The sequence below is a fragment of the Leopardus geoffroyi genome, chromosome C2, assembly GCF_018350155.1.
Source record: "Leopardus geoffroyi isolate Oge1 chromosome C2, O.geoffroyi_Oge1_pat1.0, whole genome shotgun sequence".
In the NCBI taxonomy this organism is placed as follows: Eukaryota; Metazoa; Chordata; class Mammalia; order Carnivora; family Felidae; genus Leopardus; species Leopardus geoffroyi.
The window spans coordinates 11688017-11709740 of NC_059333.1; the positions used below are offsets into that span (position 1 = coordinate 11688017).

Consider the following 21724-nt stretch of genomic DNA (forward strand, 5'->3'; position numbering starts at 1 on the left):
AATTATATCAATTTATTTTTCTTGCTGTTCCTAAAATCCTATGATCTCTTTAAATCTGTCTAGCATCTCTCATATTATTATAGCATTATAAGTGGCAGGAACTTAAACTACAGGTTTATGTACACTCTGCCACTTTAAAAGTCAAGTACTTAATTTGTTCAGAATCTAACAAAATACTAACCTCTTGAAAAAGAATTTATCCTGGGGGCACCTGGGTGGCTCAGTCAGTTGAGCATCTGACTTCGGCTCAGGTCATGATCTCACAGCCCATGAGTTCAAGCCCCGCGTCGGGCTCTGTGCTGACCGCTTGGAGCCTGGAACCTGCTTTGGATTCTGTGTCTCCCTCTCTCTCTGCCCCTAACCCACTCACATTCTGTCTCTGTCTCTCTCAAAAATAAATAAATATTAAAATAAATAAATAAATAAAATAAAAAAGAATTTATCCTTTAAAAAAAGAAACTCAAATCTGAAATTATATGGCAGTTGCCCTTCTGTATATCCATCACTTTTCCCATCTGCCCCTTACCTAGGACTTGTGAGAAGCTCATATGATTTCTAAGGACATGGGAACAGAGAACCTTCTGTTCTCATTGCCTACATCCCCTCTATTCAAAAAGGCCCTCTCCAAATTCCCTTCACCCCACCAGAATGAAGTGATTGATAAAAAGTATTTAGTCAACCAAGAAGAGTTTGGGCCATAATTTTTGTTGGCAACATAAAAATGCTAAACAAAGAGTGTTAATGGTGATTTGAATAACACACATACCTAAATTCTCCATATCAAGTAATTTCTCAGCAAACTCTTTGTTTTCCTACTGTAGAGAGAAACTTATTCTGTGAAGTTACTTGTTTTGTCTTAACTCCAAAAATTAAATCCTATTTGTTTTTTCTGTGGTTTGATTTTTGCTCTTGCGTTCCTCATAGATGAGAAAAGGCCAGGATTTATTCTTAACAGTAAACAGTCTTTGTCATGATTTAGCTTCTAGCAGAAATGAAGATGGAGAAAGAGTTCTTTCCTGTTGGGAGAGAAATTGCTGGAATTGTGTTAGATGGTAAGTTTATAGATATAAATATCTATTTATTTTCTAAGATGAAAGAATTAAATGGTAGCTAATTGGTTTACCAGTACAGAAAATTACATATACTTCCTCAAATGTGAAATTTAATTATACAGAAATGTTTCCTTTTTTTAATTAAAAAGAAAAATGGAACTTAATTGGTGTTTTATAATTGAAGAGCTTATTAGAGTTTAGTAAATATTTAGGGATTATGTGTTTAAATCCATGAGTAATCATATGGAATAGAATGATCAACATTGTTCTTTTTATGATATTTACAAACCATAAATTGCCTGTGTAAGTGGGCTTTGGGCCAAATTTATAATAGAAACTGTATTCACATTCAATTTGTTATGTTTGCCTAAAATTGAGCATTTAAAAGTTAAGCAGTTTGCTCATGCAAAAATGGGTTCTTGGGAGAAATAACCAGTAAGATTTTATGGTTGCCTTAAATTAAAAAAAAAAATTGTTTCTAAGTTTTATTTAATAAATAATGAGTAAATAGTGGTCTCAACATGCAAGACAGTAAGCCTAAGTATTTGAGATCGTTGTTTTTAATGTTTATTTATTTTGAGAGAAAGGGAGAGTACACATGCACATGTATACACGTGCAGGCAGGAGAGAAGCAGAGAGAGAGGGAGAGAGAGAATCCCAAGCTGGCTCCACACGGTCAGCACAGAGCCTGACGCAGGACTTGATCCCACAAGCCGTGAGATCATGACCTGAGCCGAATCAAGAGTTAGATACTTAACCAACTGAGCCACCCAGATGCCCTGAGATAATTTGTTTCTAAATAGATCTATGTTTCATATTCATTGCTAATTGGTAGTTCATGATCAGTCAATGTGTTTGCTCTTTCTGCATATGTGAATGAATGAATGAGTATATAATGTGGGTTCGACTATTTGAGTTTTACCTGTGATTTTAATCTATAATATATTTGACTCTTCCTCAATATTTTCTTCAGATATAGCTAAAATACAATTTCTTCTTTCTTCTGCTCAGAATGTAGGAAAGTAAAAGTAAAAATTTTAACAGCTAGAACATGATCAGTCATTTAATTCATTCATTTACTCATCTGACATTTAGTAAGCATTTGCTAAGCGCTTGGGATATTAAATAAGACAAAGTCCCCTGCTGTCAAAGAATTCACTATCTAGGGGAAAGACAGATACATACATATGAGCAGATTGTTATGAACGCTCAGAAGAGAGATACCCAACCCTGCCAGAAGAAACAGGGAAGGCTTCTTGGGTAAGTTAACCAGACAGTAAGGAGGAGAATCATACTCAACACAGAGGATATCATGAACGAAGACAGAAGCGAGAAATCATGTGATGCATTGTAAGACTCTGTAGAGTTTGGTATTGCTAGAGCAAAAGCGAAGTTCTGGGCAGGAGTCGAAGGCAACATACTTGGCAGCAGAGAAACATTGTGTTAAAATTCTCCTTTAAAAACAGCAGAATTAAAGATAACAAAATATTTTAATGATATGAACACTGATTCCTTCCCCCCAAAATATGAAGCAGGAAGGTAGACAAGGGCTAGAGCCATAATGAGCTTCATATGTCAGATTGGGTTTTAGGGAGATTATTGTTGTGGCCATATGAAGGGTACTTTTGAGGCTGTAGGCAAGAGGACTGGTTGAGGCATAGACTAACAGGCAACAGATGACAAAGTCCATAAACTAGACTAGACAGTGGTGGCAGAGGTATGTGTTCACGAAATACTGAGGAAATAAAGTCAGCAGGACTGAATAACTAACTGCAACAGGGAAATAAAAACAGGTTTAAGAGCCAGGAGTGATTTACCCGATTCTGGTTAAGGTATGAATTGGTGCCACTAATTGAGAAGAGAATAGGATCTGATTTGGAGGAAGATGGTAAGTTTAGATGTATGCTTGTTGAGTTCAAGGTACATAAATGACATCTGACTGGAAAGGTCTAGTAAGCAATATATGAGTTTAAAGTCAAAGATAGGAAGGGCGCCTGGGTGGCACAGTCAGTAAGCATCTGACTCTTGATCTCGGCTCAGGTCACGATCTCATGGTTCATGAGTTCGAACCCCACATTGGGCTCTGCACTGATGGCGTGGAGCCTGCTTGGCATTCTGTCTCTCCCTTTCTCTGCCCCTCCCTGGTTTGTGCACACGCGCTCTCTCTCTCTCTCTCTCTCTCAATAAATAAACTTAAAAAAAAATTAAAAGCAAAGAGTTCTGTGCTAGGATTGTATATATTTGACAGTTGTCCACATATCAGTTGTATTTGAAATCAGAATTGTTGAGGTCACTCAGGGAGAGAGTAGAAATGGAGAAGAGCCATAGCCACTCTTTGGGGGACAACTGAAAGGAGTGTGAAGGAAGCCAATTGAAAAAGATCAGAGTGATCCCAGGAAGACTGCACAGCAGCAGAAGGGAAAGGGAAAGGAAAGGAAAGGGAAGGGAAAGGAAAGTACAGTGCATCAGAAGCCGCAAATACTGAGGGATGTTGGTGCAGGAGGGATCCAAAGAAAGAGCAAACTGTGAAAAGAAGACTTAAAAGTAGGAATGTCAGGGGCGCCTGGGTGGCGCAGTCGGTTAGGCGTCTGACTTCAGCCAGGTCACGATCTCACGGTCCGTGAGTTTGAGCCCCGCGTCGGGCTCTGGGCTGATGGCTCAGAGCCTGGAGCCTGTTTCCGATTCTGTGTCTCCCTCTCTCTCTGCCCCTCCCCCGTTCATGCTCCGTTCATGCTCTGTCTCTCTCTGTCCCAAAAATAAATAAACGTTGGAAAAAAAAAAATTAAAAAAAAAAAAAAAAGTAGGAATATCAAACTCAGGGTATCTCGTGGAGCACCAACAGATGATTTCTGGAACTATCTTGCTGCTGTCCAGCCACAGAGGCCACTTCCAGATTTCCAGCTTCCATCTTCCTTCCTTGAACTACCTCAGTTTCGGTGTCTGGTAACGAGGACTAATAATGCCTACCTCATGGGCTGAATGCCTACTACAAGTAGGCATTCAATGATGTTTGGGGTTTCCTCTCCTTTCTTCTTGTAACTATTTGAACAAAAATATTCTAAAGAATTGACTGAGAGGCGCCTGGGTGGCTCATTCAGTTAAGTGTCCAACTCTTGGTTTCAGCTCAGGTCATGATCTCACAGTTTGTGGGTTCGAGCCCCACATTGAGCTGTGTGCTGACAGTGCAGAGCCTGCTTGGGATTCCTCTCTCTCCCTCCTTCTCTACCCCTCCTCCATTCGTGAGCGCACACATGTGCTCTGTCTCCCTGCCCCTCTCAAATTAATAAATTAAAAAAATAATAATAAAAGAGGAGGCCAAGATTGTTGTCCTTTAAAAAAAAAAAAAACAAAAAGAAGAATTAACTGTAGAGGCTTTTTCTCTACATGTGCAGAGAAAGTGTAACTATCATTTCTGTGTAGTTCCAAGAAATCTCTTGGCACCAGTGTGAATTTATTTTTATTGTAATTCCAAATCAAAGTAATTTTATGCATGACTCTTACCAGAATCTGCCATTGTGTGTCTGAGGTTCTGCAACTAAAATAATGATAGAAGATTGGGCCAGCCACAGGAGCGGTGGAAAGCAGTATAATCCTCATAAGAGTTGTGGAGTCAATTATTTTCCTTCATCCTTAGCTAAAGAGAGAGACATCCTTCTCTGTGGTGTCAACAGCCACATGACCCAGATTTTATGGAGAATTATGTGGAGAATCCAGATTTGAAGTACTCTGTTCTACAGTATTTATAGACCATCAAAATGCCCTAGAAGTTCTTGGCCTTTCCTCGGAGTCAGTGACTTTTGACTTTTTTTTAATATAAACCCATGGATTTGTTTCAATAGCTAAGTAATTGAGTAGTATTTAATAATCTCACAATACAAATTGTTAATTTTCTCCCCTCTTTAGTTGGAAACAAGGTATCATTCTTTCAACCAGATGATGAAGTCGTTGGTAAGTTAAAATTTATAGCCCTATTTCAAGTCCAATCTATTTTACTGTCATCTCTTCTTTTTCTGAGACAGTTATTAATGTTTATTGTGTCCCCTGCTTTGTATGGAAGAATACATATATCCTGACTTTTTGGAATTTGCTTGCAGATATCCATCAATGAAGAAAATTGGGAATTCACTCTCAATAACAGAATATTTAAAACTTTCTTTTTTTTTTAATTTAATTTAATTTTTTAATGTACATCCAAGTTAGTTAGCATGTAGTGCAATAATGATTTCAGGAGTAGATTCCTTACCCTCTAGTTCCATTCACGTTAATACTTTCTAATATTTGACTATTGAACAATATTGTAGATGGAAAGATGACCATAGTTGTTACTGTGGTTGGTACCGTCCTTTCTTGACAGGACCCCAGTCTGTGGCTAGACTGCAGACTCTGAGAAATGCAGTCACAGGTCACCTGCTTGAAGACTGCTGTCTGCCAGGCCATATGGAGGCCCTGCTCTCCATATCCAGCTTGCATTTCGCAGAGATGCTCCCTCTCTACTCTTGTAAAACCAAAATTTTACTGGAAACACTTAGTTTATTGGCTATTTTAGAAATCCGGAGTGATTACTATTTTGCAAATACATATATTTATATACTCTTCTATCCTAACAGTCACACAAACATATAAAATATGACTTTAATAGTAGTCTCAAAAATTAACCCTTTCTCTATGGAAAAATATTCATAGGAAGATATTCACCTAAACTGAGAAAATATTTTACTTTATGGCTTGCTTGAAGTTGTTGAAAACAGATTTGTAGAGAGGTTCTCATCAGCTTTTTCTGGTATTGCCTTTGACTCCTATGTTTCTTGGAGTATTTATTTCTGTCTTTCATATCCTTATTTGTCCAAGAAGTCAATGACAATGTGTTACTCAAGATTCTTTTTATAAGAGACCAAAAATAAAATCAAACTAGTGTAGAGGAAATGGGATTTTACTGGAAGTGTACTGGGGTGTCTTAAAGAACCAGACTGTGGGAAGGTAGCTATTCACCAGGGACAATTTTAATGAGGAACCAGATGCCCCCAAGACTCTGACTTGGCTCTGCACATTGGCCACTGTCTTTACCATCACTCCAAGGTGAAAGAAGAGGGAGTAAAAGATAGTACAGGTGATGAGCATGCATGACAGAAAATGAACAATCCACTTCCCTTCCATACTTGTGAGGTCTCTCCCTTCCCCACACTAGTAATGACTGGAATCTTCCTCAAAATTCCATTGAACAAAATTTAGACTAATACCAGCAACTCATTAGTAGCGAATTCATTTTGAGATTGTTTCCCTTAAGTTTCTCCTGTTAATTTCCAGGAATTCTGCCACTAGATTCTGAAGACCCCGGGCTTTGTGAAGTTGTTAGAGTGCACGAGCATTACTTGGGTACGTGCCAGTCTTTTGCAGCCCATGTAAGTCTTACGTCTTTGATGCGTGGTGTTTAGTAACATTGTGTTGTATTTGCATCTACCTTGAGTAATAAATAACTGTTGGCTGGTCACATGAACACTGCTAGCTTATATTAATATCAGTAAAATTCATATTCAGACCAAACAATATGTAGACCTTTAAGTTTCACTTACACTACCATGGACAGAGATTTGAAAAGTGGTTTCTTTCTTGACTCTGAAATTATATCCCTGATGAGAATCTTTTTTTAATTGAAGTATAGTTGGCATACAATATCATGTTAGTTTCAGGTGAAGAATTTTTTTTTTTTTTTAACTTCTTATTCTTGGTTATCAATTGAACTTAAAAATGTACAAAAATCTAAGGGCTCCTGGGTGGCTCAGTCAGTAGAGCATGTGACTCTTTATCTTAGGGTTGTGAGTTCAAGCCCCATGGTGGGGGTAGAATGTACTTTAAAAAAATTAATTTCAGGGGTGCCTGGGTGGCTCAGTCAGTTAAGCACCCAACTTCAGCTCAGGTCACGATCTCACAGTTTGTGGGTTTGAGCCCCGTGTCGGGCTCTGTGCTGACAGCTTGGAGCCTGGAGCCTGCTTTGGATTCTGTGTCTCCCTCTCTCTCTGCCCTTTCCCTGCTCGTGCTCTCGCTCGCTCTCTCTCTCTCAAAAATAAATAAACATTAAAAAAAATTTTTTTTTAATTAATTTCAAAAGGCATTTTTCTGGAAATCTGGGGCCTATGCTTATTTATATGTGTATTAAACCTAGATAATGGAGCCAAGTATGTGTCTTCCTTTGAATGATACAGCTCACTTTCAGATACCATGCCATGAAAGTCTTTGATCCATAGCTATTTTGATGCTATGCAATTTGAAAATTGAGGACCATCACTAGCTTTTTTTACAGGTAACTGTACTATTTTTGATCCCAGAATGTCATTGGGCCTTATTTCAGCTATCCTTTTGAGAACCTTGTAACTGTGGAATCAGCTAAAACCTTTCATTTGGATTCCCAGGCTTGAGTTTTGACTAAGTTCCCTAAATTAAATTGGTATAGAAAGTTAAGTATTGAAAAAACGAACAAAATAAGGCCCATTCTTTTAGCTGTTGCTGAACACTGGAGAATTATAAAATGGACCAGAAGGAGAAAAGCAAATTGGAACATTAGTTTCCTAGCTATAAAGCTTAAACCAAGGCAAGCAACCCACACAAAAGACCTTTTATTTTCCTACAAATCAGGAATAGTATAGTCCAGAAATCCGTTAACATCTATAAAGAATACAATTCCAGATATTCCTTAAGAAAGAAAATACAGTAAAATGTTTCTTTGAAAGAGGAACTTTCAGAATGGCCACTTACTGTGACAGCTTGTCTTTGGGCAAGACACTGGACACATTCACCAAACTAGATACCCTCTAAGCCCTGTTGCAGCTCCAACAAAAGAGGAAATAATTTCAGTACAGTCCCTGAAGATTTGCAGGAGGAAATATTCAGTGTAGCACAACTCTTTTAGTCTCTACTAATTCTTTAGTGGTTTTTTTAAATGAAAGTTCAGCACCCAATCACCTTCAAATAAGTCTGTTTTATCACCAAACCAAAGAATTAGGTTCCAAACAGCGTCCCCAAAATGTCTTATTAATCATTTTACAGAATATTAAAGTTAAGCTGAGTAATTCTTCCAGCTCTTTTGTGCTTTCAGTTCTTAAGACATTTATGTCAAAGAATAATTTTTTCATTAAAAATTTGGTACACATTTTCTGCATTATTTTATTAGACCGAAGATAGAATTGAAATTGTAATTCTTGGGTTTGATATGCTGTTGTTATGGTCCTTACATGGCTCTTTTATTTATATTTTCAGTTTCTATAACATAATAAACACTTGTGGATCATCACCTAACACAAAAGCAAGAACCTCAACATTAAACCACATGTAACCATGGAATGTTAGACCCTTTGCTATCTAAGTGTAGTTTTATTACTGTTAGCATTTTTTAAAGGACTACATGTTTGATTTCTTAATGAAAATATAGGTAGCCCTAATTCTTATAATGGAAGACATTGCCCAGAAACAAAAATAAACTTCATGTATCTTGAGCATGCACTGTGCGAGTAGATGTACTTTAGAGTCAGGCATTCACATTTATTAGCTATATGGCCTCAGACAAATTAATTACCCTGAACCGCATTTTATAATCAAGAAAATTGGGAGAATAGGTATCTTTAAGAGTTTGGTAAAGAATAAAGTACCATGTGTGATACCATCTGGTGCTCTATTTTAATGCCTTGCCTGTCTGAACATTTTCAGCGTGTACGCGTAAGTACTCACTTGCCCACTAGATGGCACCATTTGGTAAATGCAGTGCTCACTGTCCTGAATTGTACCATCTCAACTTTTGAGGAAAAACATTTGAAAGAGCTAGTAAAGACTAGGGAAGTGTAATAAAGTTGACCTTAGGTGCCCACATTTGGGGGCACCTGGGTAGCTCAGTCGGTTGAGCGTCTGACTCTTGATCTCGGCTCAGGTCATGATCCCAGGGTTGTGGGATCAAGCCTTATGTCAAGCTACACACTGAGCATGGAGCCTGCTTGGGATTCTCTCTTTCTCCCTGCACACCTCCTCCGCCTGCGCTCTCTCACTCTCTCTCCGTAAATAAATAAACAATTTTTTTTTAAAAAATCACATTTGGTGTACAGCATAAGAGCCTAATGATTAAATGCATTAAGGAACAGCTTAATGATCAGATCATATAGAGCTCTTTAAACTATATTAGGAGTTTGCATTTTGTTTCAAGTGTGTTGTTAAGCCATTGATGAATTTTAAACAGATCAATGTTAGCATGTTATTTATGTTTTTAAAAGATCATTCTGATACTTCTGTCCTTCCAAAGCCACCATGAAAGAGATTGAAAAGAAGTTATAAAGTTGAAAATAATATTTATAACACATAAACAAGTGAATGATTCATCTAGAATATATTTTTAAATTCCTATAAATTAGGGGCGCCTGGGTGTCTCGGTAGGTTAAACATCCAACTCTTGATTTCAGCCCAAGTCATGATCCCAGGGTTATGGGATCAAGCCCTGCGTCAGGCTCCACACTGAGCATGAGGCCTGCTTGAGGTTTTCTCTTTCTCTCCCTCTACCCCTCTCACACATGTGCTCTCTCTATAATAAATAGATAGATAGATAGATAGATAGATAGATAGATAGATAGATATTAAATAAATTCCTGTAAATCAATAAGAAAAGACAAAAATAACAGAAAAATTGATAAAACACTTGAACAATTACTTCACAAAAGGAATTCCAGATGGCCAAGAAACACAGAAAGGTGCTCAGTGTTAGCAGTAGTGAGGGAAAAGCAAGTTGAAGTCACATTAAGAAACCATTACACAGCCACATGATCGGTAAGAATGTATACTAATACGAAGGGTTGATAGAGACGTTCACAGTAATAGGAGTTCTGTTTTTTTTTTTTTTTTTAATTTTTTTTTTTTCAACGTTTATTTATTTTTGGGACAGAGAGAGACAGAGCATGAACGGGGGAGGGGCAGAGAGAGAGGGAGACACAGAATCGGAAACAGGCTCCAGGCTCTGAGCCATCAGCCCAGAGCCTGACGCGGGGCTTGAACTCACGATCTTGACCGCGAGATCGTGACCTGGCTGAAGTCAGACGCTTAACCAACTGCGCCACCCAGGCGCCCCAATAGGAGTTCTGTTTACACAGCTATGGGAAAATAAATTCATACAGCCACTTCACCAGTATGCAGTAAAGTTGAAGGCAGTATACCTGTAACCTGGGATTTCCGTTCCCAAGTAATAGCCTAGAGAAAACCCATGCAACGGCATAACACCATCTTTTATATGAGAGCGTGCTTAGCAGCATTGTTTATAACTGCCAACAACTGAGAACGACACAAATGCCCCCAAACTGGAAAGTGGGTCACCAAATGAACGTGTTTTCATGTAGTGGAATGCCATAAAACACCGTAAGATGAAAGCACTGCAGCCACGTTTACACAAAGGGGCATGTCTTAAAAACAATGCTGAGGGGAAAAGCAAGATAGAAAAGAATGCATATGCTATGATTCCGTTTAGATAAAGTTCAGAAACAGGCAAAACTAAATGACAATGTTTAGGAATGCATACTTGGGTCATAAACTAGGAAGGTGAATAAGAAATTAAGTTAGAATGGTGGCAGCCTCTGGCCAGAGAGACCAGGCTAAGGCTGTTGGGGTGTGGGCTGTTAGGGTGGTGATTCTTGTATATTTGCTCTGTATTTATTCATCCATCTGTACTTATGTTTCATGTACTTTATTGCATATGGTTTTTTTAATGTGTAATTCTTTTTTTTTTTCATGTTTATTTATTTTGAGAGAGAGAGAGAGAGAGAGAGAGGGCATACCTGAGCAGGGGAGGGACAGAGAGAAGGAGAGAGAGAGAATCCCAAGCATGCTCCGTGCTATCAGTGCAGAGCCCGACACGGGGCTCAAACTCACGAACCATGAGATCATGACCTGAGCCTAAATCAAGAGTCAGATGCTTAACCGGACTGAGCCACCCAGGCGCCCCTGCATGGGTTTTATTTCAGAATATAATGTTTAAAAAATGCACACACATACAAGCTCCTATGCTGAGGGTGCACTATGTATGGGTGAGAATGGAACTAGAGAAACCGAAATGTAGGTAAGGATAATAGGAGTAGAGGCTTGGGCCAGCACCAGGGTGGGAGCCAGAGATGGAGAGAAACAGAGATCCAGAGATCCAGGAGGCAGAATTAATGGGACTTGCAAACTGATTGTTTACTCTTGTTCTTTCTGACAGTTCACAAGCCAGAAAAAGTTACATGGACAGAAGCCGCTGGAACCATTCGGGATGGAGTGCGAGCCTATACGGCTCTGCATTATCTTTCTCATCTCTCTTCTGGAAAATCAGTGCTGATAATGGATGGAGCAAGTGTAGGTGCTAATAGTTCTGTTAAGAAACAGATCAAAATTGGGGCACCTGGGTGGCTCAGTCGGTTAAGCGTCTGACTCTCGGTTTCAGCTCAGGTCATGATCTCACATTTTGTGAGTTCGAGCCCCACATCAGGCCCTAAGCTGACAGCATGGAGCCTGCTTGAGTTTCTCTCTCCCTCTCTCTCTGCCCCTCCCCCACTTGTGCTGTCTCTCTCTCAAAATAAGTAAATAAAAAAGATCAAAATCCAGCAAACTTAGGAAACAGGCCATCCACTTGCTGATATAATTCTTTGCCAACAGCTTATTCATTGATTTCTTTATCAAATTCCCATTTTGTTAAAATAGGCAGCCTTTATTAATAGGAGATGAAACTTCTTAAGTATATTTAGTTTCTTATTACTTTGAATCTGCTAGTACATTAAAAAAGAAGACAAGCTATGTTTTTATGCCTATTACACAAAGCCTGAAATAGCTCATGAAATCTTTGAAGCAATGCCCTAAAACTCCCTACCAATTTTGTATATCCCTCACACTTATGTTAATAAGGTATTGATTGCATTTACAGATGGATCACACAAGGTAAAAAATGTTGCTAATGTCAACATATTACATGTACCACCAAAAGAATAGCTCAAGACATTAAAACTATATAAAAATAGATTCTGTTACAAACACAATGTTACAAAACTTGGGGTGAGTTGTTATAGTTTTATTTTCTGTCTGGCCGTTAATGAAAATTCTTATTTCCCCTGCTTTTCTTTTGCAAAACAGGCAGACCGGTCTTTGTCATTGGCTTCAGCCTGATGTCCAGCATCAAGATAATAGGTTTTCCCTGAACTGATCCCTCAGGTCAGCAAAAGGATGGATCTTTTGAAGATGCTTTGATCTTTAAAAGAAAAGTAGCTGGACTCACACATAATATGAAATTAGCTTAGACCACCATGCTGACAAGGCCCGTAAAAGCCCATTTTTCTCTTTCTGAGGCCAAGTGTCTGAATGCAGCCCCCCATCTTGAAATTACATGCAGTGGCCAGACTGGGTGAGAGCAGGTGGTACATGCACCTGTTCTGCCACTCCTTGTGAAGAAGCGAGTCAACCAAATGCCTCAACCTTGTCCATATTGTTTTTCCTTATTTTATCAGATAACATTAAAAACTATACTAAAGTAGCACTCAAACTATTATACTTTATTAAACAGCCTATAAGAGAAGTTAGCTGTGGCTTCTGCCTTATATCTATAAACCTATTTTGTATTTTTTTTCCACACAGGCACTTGGTATGATAGCTATTCAGTTAGCACACCACAGAGGAGCCAAAGTGATTTCCACAGCAGGCAGCCTCGAAGACAAGCAATGCCTTGAAAGACTTAGGCCTTCTCTAGGTGGGTAATATTACTCAACACAGACTTTTAAACAGAAAATTTTAAAGGCATATCACTTTTTTTTTTTTTTTTTTTTTTTTTTAACGTTTATTTATTTTTGAGACAGAGAGAGAGCATGAACAGGGGAGGGGCAGAGAGAGGGGGAGACACAGAATCTGAATCAGGCTGCAGGCTCTGAGCTGTCAGCACAGAGCCCGACGCGGGGCTCGAACTCACAGACCGTGAGATCATGACCTGAGCGGAAGTCGGACGCTTAACCGACCAAGCCACCCAGGCGCCCCAAAGGCATATCGCTTTAAAGGCTGTACTCGTAAAACAAAGTACAAACTCCCAAATGAAAGTCACTGATAAAATGCACTTAGTATCTGTGCTAAGTCCAAGTTTACCTAAGTGATAGTTTTAATTTTTATTCTTTTTAAACCTACGTTTCTCAGTGTTTTTTCTTTTTTGCCCCATTGTTAGCAACTTACCCAAGTTTGAATTAGCTGAACTTTGACACAGTTTCACAGTACCTGATACCTCTTTGTTTTACTCAATAAATCAATATATGTTTGTATCACCTTGTAGGTTTCTCAACCTCTTTTACCCAGTGATATATACCTCTAAAGTCGTCTGTTTTCTGTGATACAGTAGGAAGGAAGATGATCCACTTACACAGAAAACCCAGCTCAGATGTAGTTTATAATGAATAGGACATGGTGGAGACTGGGGAGCTCTTAAAAAAGTGAACCTAGGGACTTAACTGTGAGACGTGAAACTATAAAAATCCTAGAAAAGAGGACAGGCAGTAATTTCTCCGACATTGACATAGCAACATTTTTCTAGATATGTCTCTTGAGGCAAGGGAAACAAAAGCAAAAATAAACTATTGGGACTACATCAAAAGAAAAAGCTTCTGCACAGCAAAGGAAACAATCAGCAAAACTAAAAGACAGCCTACTGAATGGGAGAAGATATTTACAAATGACATCTCTGATAGAGTTAGTATCCAATATTTATAAAGAACTTATGCAAATCAACACTCAGAAAGTAAATAATCCAATTATGAATGGGCTAAAGATATGAATACATGTTTCTCCAAAGAAATAAAGATGGCCAACAGACATGAAAAGATGCTCAACAGCTGTCATCATTAGGGAAATGCAAATCAAAACTACAATGAGATATCCTCTCACACCTGTCAGAATGGCTAAAATCAATAACAAACTACAAGTGTTGGAGAGGATATGGAGAAATAGGAACCCTAATGCACTGCTGGAGGGAATGCAAATTGGTGCAGCCACTGTGGAAAACAATATGGAGGTTCCTCAAAGAGTTAAAAATGGAAATGCCTTGTGATTCGGTAATCACACTACTGATCACACACTATATTTTTTTACCTAAAAAATATAAAACACTAATTCAAAAGGATACATGCACCCATATGTTTACTGCAGCATTAATATTTACAATAGCTAAGTAATGGAAGCAGCCCAAGTGTCCATTGGTAGATGAATGTATAAAGAAAATGTGGTTTATCTGCAATGGAATATTACTCTGCCATAAAAAAGAGTGAAATCCTGCCATTTGCAACAACATGGAGCTAGAGAGTATAATGCTAAGCGAAATAAGCTAGTCAGAGAAAGACAAATACCCTATGATTTCACTAGTGGAATTTAAGAAACAAATGTGTAAAGGAGAAAAGAAGAAAGAGACAAACTAAGAAACAGATTCAACTCTAGAGAACAAACTGATGGTCACCAGAGGGGTGGTGGGTGGGGAGACAGGTGAAATCGGTGAAGGGGATTGAGAGCACACTTAACCGTGGTGAGTGCTAAGTAACGTATAGAATTGTTGAATCACTATATTGTACACCTGAAGCTAATTTAACATTGCATGTTAACTGTACTGGAATTTTTTAAAAATGTGCTCAACAAAAAATGAGAAGATTAAACCTGACCGCACAACAGTGCATATGGAAGGAAAAAAGAAAATAGAGACTGAAGAAAATGAACAAGGAGCGGAGAAAAGATAGGAATGGAAAAACTAACAGATGAAGAGAAAATAGGATGAGCAGAGTACATGTGAAGAGCAGGCAGGCAGGAAGGAAAGGTTCATTGAGTGTTAATGTGAATGATATGTCCTTAAGTCATCAACCCTGTGTTCGTGAACCAGGGAGCAGCATCTAGCGAATTTAACTAGCTTGTCCAAGGATATATGACTGAAAGGATTGGAGTGGGATTTGAACCCACCCTTGTCTACCATTGAAGCCTACATTACTCCCATTGTTACATTACGCTTCTGGCAGAGGTAACCAAGACATAGAAGAAAGGTTAAGGCAGGGACTGGAGAAAAAAGTTATAAGAGCTTGAAAATGAACTGTGTTGTTGAAGAGAAAGACTTCTTACTGGTTAACCCTGCCTTCCCGGCTGCCTCAGTTCCCTTTTCCTTGTGTCCTCCCCACGCTCACCCCTGTCGTCCACATATTAGATCACTGTTGTTCTACACCTCCAGTCTGAGCAGCTCTAAGAGGAATTCTTTTTCACGGAAAGGTTCTAAAATATACAAAGTAAATTATAAACCTGTGTCTTCATTTGTGAGTTCAAAGCTGAGATTTTGTTTTATTCGCTCATTGGCTTGTTCTATTGATATAATACTCTAAAGCAACCAGTTAAAAATAGTTTAATTTTCACTATGCTGAAAATAATCATGTTTTGTTCCCTTAACCTTCATGATTTTTCTTCATTTTGGGGAACAACTGGGGAAGGCAGTGGGGGCGGGGAGTGGATTTCTATGACTGAAAAAGGATAAAGCAGCCTCTAATAGAGAAGTACCATATCACACAAGTACATATTTGGCTTTTTAGCTTTAAACTCTATTAAATCTAAACATACTTGAGAAATTGCTTAATCTTTCAGTCTCTGCCTTAATGTATGTATCCCTGGGGTTTACAAATTCTCTGTTCTGGCTATATATCTTTTAGCTACAGGGAACAGTCCTCTGTTGAACAGACAAGCCTTGGAACACATTATCCACAAAATGTTCAATATATTTTTTTAATGTAATAGAAGAGTCCCTTACTTTAAATTGATCTTACCACTGTTGGCTTAGAAGAGAAAAAGTACAGTTTGGATCCAGTAATTGTTTGAACCACTCAACACATTTCAGAGAACAGAGATTAACTTGTTTTTCTTACAATTGCCTGACTTCCCGACCTTTACAGCCCGAGTCATCGATGTATCTAATGGGAAAGCCCATGTTGCTGAAAGCTGTTTAGAAGAAACAGGTGGCCTGGGAGTAGATATTGTCCTAGATGCTGGAGGTGGGTACTTTACTAAATCAGTAGTCTGTATTATTTTTGTAGTGTGATGGATGGATTTCAAAATAAATATATATAACCAGGGAATAATTACTAACATACTTATTAAATTGATGTCATGTTCTGTTTTTAACTTTTCTATTTAAACTGGAGCTTCTTTATTACCATTGTAAACACTGTCTGGAAGGGAGAACATACTTATCTCTAAAATACAGGCATTGGAGTTTAAGTGTCTCTACGGGAAATGGACACACATGATCTCGGTGGTTCCCAGGTGATCCACATTAGTTCAGATCTCAGCCACATGCTTAGTCAGTTCTGCTGTGTCTGGCTGCCCTGCATTGGACGGTTGACTTCTGTAATCTCTGTTTGGAAAAAAGTACAGAATTTTGTTCCATTTTTATATTCCTTGAACTTTTGTTAGGTAGTATCTATTTAACACCTAATCTGTACACACTTAGGTAGTGCCATTGCACATGAAAGATAGGATTCACAAGCCTGCCAAGGGATTCTGTTCATACTTTGTTAAGATTATCTTCTGTGATGAGAATCATAGATGAATATGTCTGTGACCATCTTAATGTGTTTGTTTTTAACCAGTATTTTCAAGACTTGAAATTAACTTAGAAAAATCTTTCAATGGAAGTGAATGTGTGCTTCATTAACTTTTCAAATATACATTTCCAATCATTAAGTCAAAGTATGACTATCTTGAGCTCCTTAATCAGAAGTCAGCTTTTCCCAAAGAAGTAAGCTATCAATGTTATTAGTAAAGAGGTTATGTTACCTTGCCTGGTTTTCAAATGAAAATAAGTGTTTTTCTTTAGTTATTTTACTTATAATTAAATCTAGAGTAAATTCTATGGCCAGTTTTAATGCAAAAAGTATATTTTAAGGTGTCTGAATATATTGTGTGTTATTGTTTCTAACTTTCTCATTCCTACATTAAAAAGTAAAGAAGACTGGTTTGAAGAATAAATTTTTGCCAGATTACTATAAAATATATTTCTTGTCTCTCTCTCTCTCTCTTTTTTTAAACTACTCCCTTGTAAGTGAGATTATATAGTAAAGATGATGAACCAGCTGTAAAATTACAACTACTACCACATAAACATGATATCATCACACTCCTTGGTGTTGGAGGCCATTGGGTAACAACAGAAGAAAACCTGCAGGTATTATCAGAAACAATAAAGCATTACTATTACACTAAAAGGACGTAATTAACAAAGAATAATGCCTAAGTCTTTTGAGGCAAGATGTAGAGAAATTATAAATTCTGAATTATACCTGTTTCCAAAGAAAATGTAGCTTTCTTTTTTTACTTTAGGTATATATCAGCCAAAATGTAGAAATAGTGCCTAGGAGAGGAGTTCATTCAACTTTCATTTAGTGGTTTGGAAATAGTGACTTTTGAATTTTTTAGTAGTATTTCAAATAAGGTTGTTTTTTTTTTTTTCTTAGTAACAACATTGTTGACATATACGTACCAAAATATTTTCTATATAAAATTATGACAGCTTCCCAGTTATTCAAATTGGAATTTGCTACATACGTGTGTTTATACATTGTGTACCAAAATTATATTTCTCAACAGTATTCAAATTAAATATTACCGTGGTTGATACGCAAATACCATAGTTCTCCTATATTAATCTTCACTGATTTTCCGACATCCTCATGAAGATAACTGGTAAGTAGCAGCCAGAAATCTCAGTGCTCACACGTGCACTCGTGAATGTGTACACACAGGCTACCACTCTGTCATCTCTACAATGGCCTTTTGGACAATGAATTAGAAAAGAAAACATTACAGTTTACATATTGTTGCTGAAGTTTGTGTGCTGATTATTTGTGCTTTGGGTATGCAATTTGCATAGAAGTTTTTCTGGCTCAAGATAACAATCATCCTTCTGCTATTAAACTCACAGTAAATGATCAATCTTTGTGTATTCTCTCCAAGTTGGATCCTCCAGATAGCCATTGCCTTTTCCTCAAGGGAGCGACGGTGGCTTTCCTTAATGATGAAGTTTGGAATTTGTCAAATGTACAACAGGGAAAATATCTTTATATCCTTTTTATCTACTGACTTGAGTTTCTGGCTTGAAATTTACCATGTACTCTCATCATTAAATTCTTTAATAATGATAATTAATAATAGTAGCTAACTCTCATTGAGATGGCAAACAATATTCCAAGTGCTCTGTAGGTATTAATTTATTTAAACATGGAAACAGCACTATGAAGTGTAAATACTATCATTATCCCTCTCTCACAGGTGAAGAAACTGAAGCACAGAGAGGTTAATACATGCCCAAGGATGCAGCTAGAAAGTGGTGGGACAGGAATCACCCAGACAGTCTTGCTGGTTTGTGAGTTGAATGGGAGAGAAACCATAAGATACATGCAAAATTTTGTTTCATTTTCAACTTGTCATTACAGAAATTACACATCACCTTGACAGGCTGCATCCTTAATCTAAGCTATCATGGAGCTATTAGAGAAGACATTTCAGAATGCCTATCTGCATTAAAGAGTTTGTGGGGTGTTGTAAGATTAGCAGTGCCAGGAAATCTTGGTCAAATGAAGATGGGTTTGATTTTTTCTTTTTATGGAATTCATTTAGAGAAAAATCTGGTGAATGAAGCCAAATCATTGCAGTTTTGGTGAAAGTAATGAAATATTATCTTGAGAATGTGAAATCAGTTCCAAAAGAATGGTCCAATTCTCTTTAGAGCAGGGTCAAACTTAAGAATAAAACTTTTACTTCGGAGGTAACTGTTTTAAAGGCCGCTGCACTTGGTAAAAATTTTAATATATTGGATAAAATATAAGTTCTTATTACTAATAGGGTACATCTGTGTGTGAAGAAAGACACTTTCATAGCCGTGAGTTTCTCTCTACTGAATATCATACTTTGCTTTTGTTAAATGTGTGTATATACATATGGTACTTATAAGGCCCTCCTCCTCTAAGAGCAATGACAATTCAGAGCTTTCAAATAGGAATATTTAATTAGTACCCTGCATATGTTGAGTTTTAAAAAATACATTTCTTTCTCTTTTTTTAAGATTTTAAGTAATCTCTACACCCACTACGGGGCTCGAACCCACAACTTCGAGATCAGGAGTCACCTGCTCTACCAGCTAAGCCAGCTAGGCGCCCCTACAAAATACATTTCAAAACTGGAAATTTCCCTTAATGTAGTGAATGTGTGAGTTTAAAATATTTCTGATTAAATATTTTTCTATTAAATTTGGAAAATAAACTGAATTTTTAACTCTCTAGAAGAATTCTTCAGATTTCAATTTTAAGCAACTTAATTGTCCACTAATGTTGTAATTGTCAAGAATATCATGGGATGATGGGGCACTTGGGTGGCTCAGTTGGTTAAGTATGCAACTCTTGATTTCATCTCAGTTCGTGATCTCATGGTTCATGCCCGTGAGCCCATGGTTCATGGGTTCGAGCCCCACATCAGGCTCCATGATGACAACATGGAGCCGGCTTGGGATTCTCTCCCTCTCCTCTCTGGTCCTCCCCTGCACTCTTGCGTACACTCTCTCTCCCTCTCTCTCAAAATAAAATAAACTTAAAAAAAGAATATCGTGGGATGTTAATAATAGCGAATACCATGTGTTAAGAGTATCATTAGATGGCGTGTTTTGAATCTTCCATGTCAGTAGCTAGGCTGGCTGCTTTGCCTGTGTTACTTAATTCCCTATACACACTCTCTCAGAGTTACTGTTGGCATTTTCGTTTAACAGAAGTAGAGAATTTGTAGTATGTGAATATTCTTTAGGTCCTTTTTAAGAAAATCTATAAAATGGTTTGTGTTCATGCTCTCTAATGTACATTTTCTAAAGTCCTGAATTCTAAAGTCCCGGAATCAGACTTTAGTCCTCATTTGTGGGGACCCCTCAGTGGGTTTACACATGAGCCAGTTGCTGCTTGTGATTTAACAGAGACCTCCTTCCAACTGTGTGACTATATGGCATGTGTCATTCGCTAGCACTAGCAATCACATACTCTCAATCCTAATATTATAATTTCAATTAAATGACTACATGTTTTTTTCTTAATTTTACAGTATTTTTTACTCCCTTCACGACAAACCACAGTTTAACTTTTCTGCACACAAATTTTGAGCTAATTAGCGGCCAGTTTAGTAAATAAATGTGCACCTAACATAAGAGACGTGAGTGCTAAAATTGTTTTTTAACTAAAAATATCATACATAGTGCTAAAAGGCAAAGCTGACACCATTTTATTTCTCCAGGTTGGAGATAACATTAGTCATTACTTAGGACCAGGCATTAGGCTTGCTTCTTTCGTCACTTGTCCTTAGATGTTTAGGCCCTCTTATGTCACCACTTCTCTCAGGTCGGTTCCGCATTTCCCTGTGTTCTAGGTAAACGTCACAGCCTACAGTATTTCTGTAACTTAGATTCTCAAACTTCTGAGAGTGCTGAACTTAAATGGGTGACCTGCCCAACATCTTCCCTTGTTCAGTTCTCCCTCTCTTAATTGCCACCTTAACGATCTTTCCAGCTACGTATCTTAAAGGATGTGATGGAGAAGTTGTCAAGTGGTGTTTTTAGGTACGCTAAGTAACCAATCACTCTTGTTTATTTTTCTGTTGTCAAGGAGGTAAGGCAAGCATTTCTGCTTCTGTTTCAGTATTCACAGCATACTTTAATGCCTCCATGTTTTATTATTTTGTTTAAATAGCTGCTCTTTAGTATTCCTCCAAGTGTATCTTGTGATACACCAACTAAGTATTCCCTACGATAGAAGTGGCCGGTGATTTCTCCTTACGCTGTTCCATATGGTACCACACCACCTTTGCTTTTCTCATCACCCTTCCGAGAGCAACGTGAAATAACCAATAGCTTGAGAAGAGGGAAAAGTACAGTTTTGGTTTTTAAAGTTGGATCTGGGAGTGGATAAAGTAGGCATTTTTCCCCTTCAAAATTTAACCACTTTTACCAGTGGAAATACTAATGGATGAGTTTGTTTGGATTATTTAAAATAATAGAGTTGAACTATAGCAGTTGTCAACTAGCATCCTATGTGTTCTACTCATCTCTACCTTGACCTAACTTTTCTAATAATTTCATTCTTCTTCAGGCCTCAGTTGGATGAACCCATTCCACTATATGAGGCGAAAGTTTCCATGGAAGTTGTTCAGAAAAATCAAGGAAGAAAAAAGCAAGTTGTTCAATTTTAATTTTGTTTTTTCTCAGACATCAGTCGGATAAACCCCTTCCAATACTTGAAGCCAGAGTTTCCTTGGAAATTGTCCAGAAAAGTCAAGGAAGTTAAAAGCAAGTTGTTTGGTTTTCCTGCTGTGAGTCAACATGCTCAAAGTTACTTGAAATTTTTGAGAAGTATTGAAAAATTACAAAAACGGTCAAGACAATTCTATAACATCCACAGGGAATATTCTGAAATTCGTTTTGGTCGTTTCCATACATTTGCCTCGATTATAAAATTCTTTCCATGAAGAAACTACTTTTGAGAAAAGCCACGCTACTCTATTGATAAAGTTGTCTTTTGGTACGTCAAAATAGTATTTTGTATCAACTCCGTTCTCAGTACCATCCTTCCTTAGCCAGCCTTTGCTGTCGTAATTTAATCGTT

General features: G+C 37.7%; 1 protein-coding gene across 2 annotated transcripts in view; it reads left to right on the forward strand.

Moving 5' to 3' along the window:
- The window catches only part of CRYZL1 (crystallin zeta like 1), a 34589-nt gene extending 12922 nt beyond the window's left edge, over window positions 1-21667 (forward strand). The window contains exons 5-14 of one of the 2 annotated variants that reach the window (XM_045501496.1): window positions 980-1052; window positions 4956-5000; window positions 6357-6425; window positions 11269-11402; window positions 12672-12783; window positions 15986-16084; window positions 17135-17256; window positions 18045-18150; window positions 20637-20682; window positions 21212-21667. In XM_045501496.1, coding sequence (XP_045357452.1) covers window positions 980-1052; window positions 4956-5000; window positions 6357-6425; window positions 11269-11402; window positions 12672-12783; window positions 15986-16084; window positions 17135-17256; window positions 18045-18150; window positions 20637-20682; window positions 21212-21311 — 906 coding nt within the window. In that variant the 3' untranslated portion in view covers window positions 21312-21667. Of the gene's footprint in view, window positions 1-979; window positions 1053-4955; window positions 5001-6356; window positions 6426-11268; window positions 11403-12671; window positions 12784-15985; window positions 16085-17134; window positions 17257-18044; window positions 18151-20632; window positions 20683-21211 lie in introns of both variants that reach the window. The other variant, XM_045501498.1, reaches the window with a different exon arrangement.
- The last annotated feature ends 57 nt before the right edge of the window (window positions 21668-21724 follow it).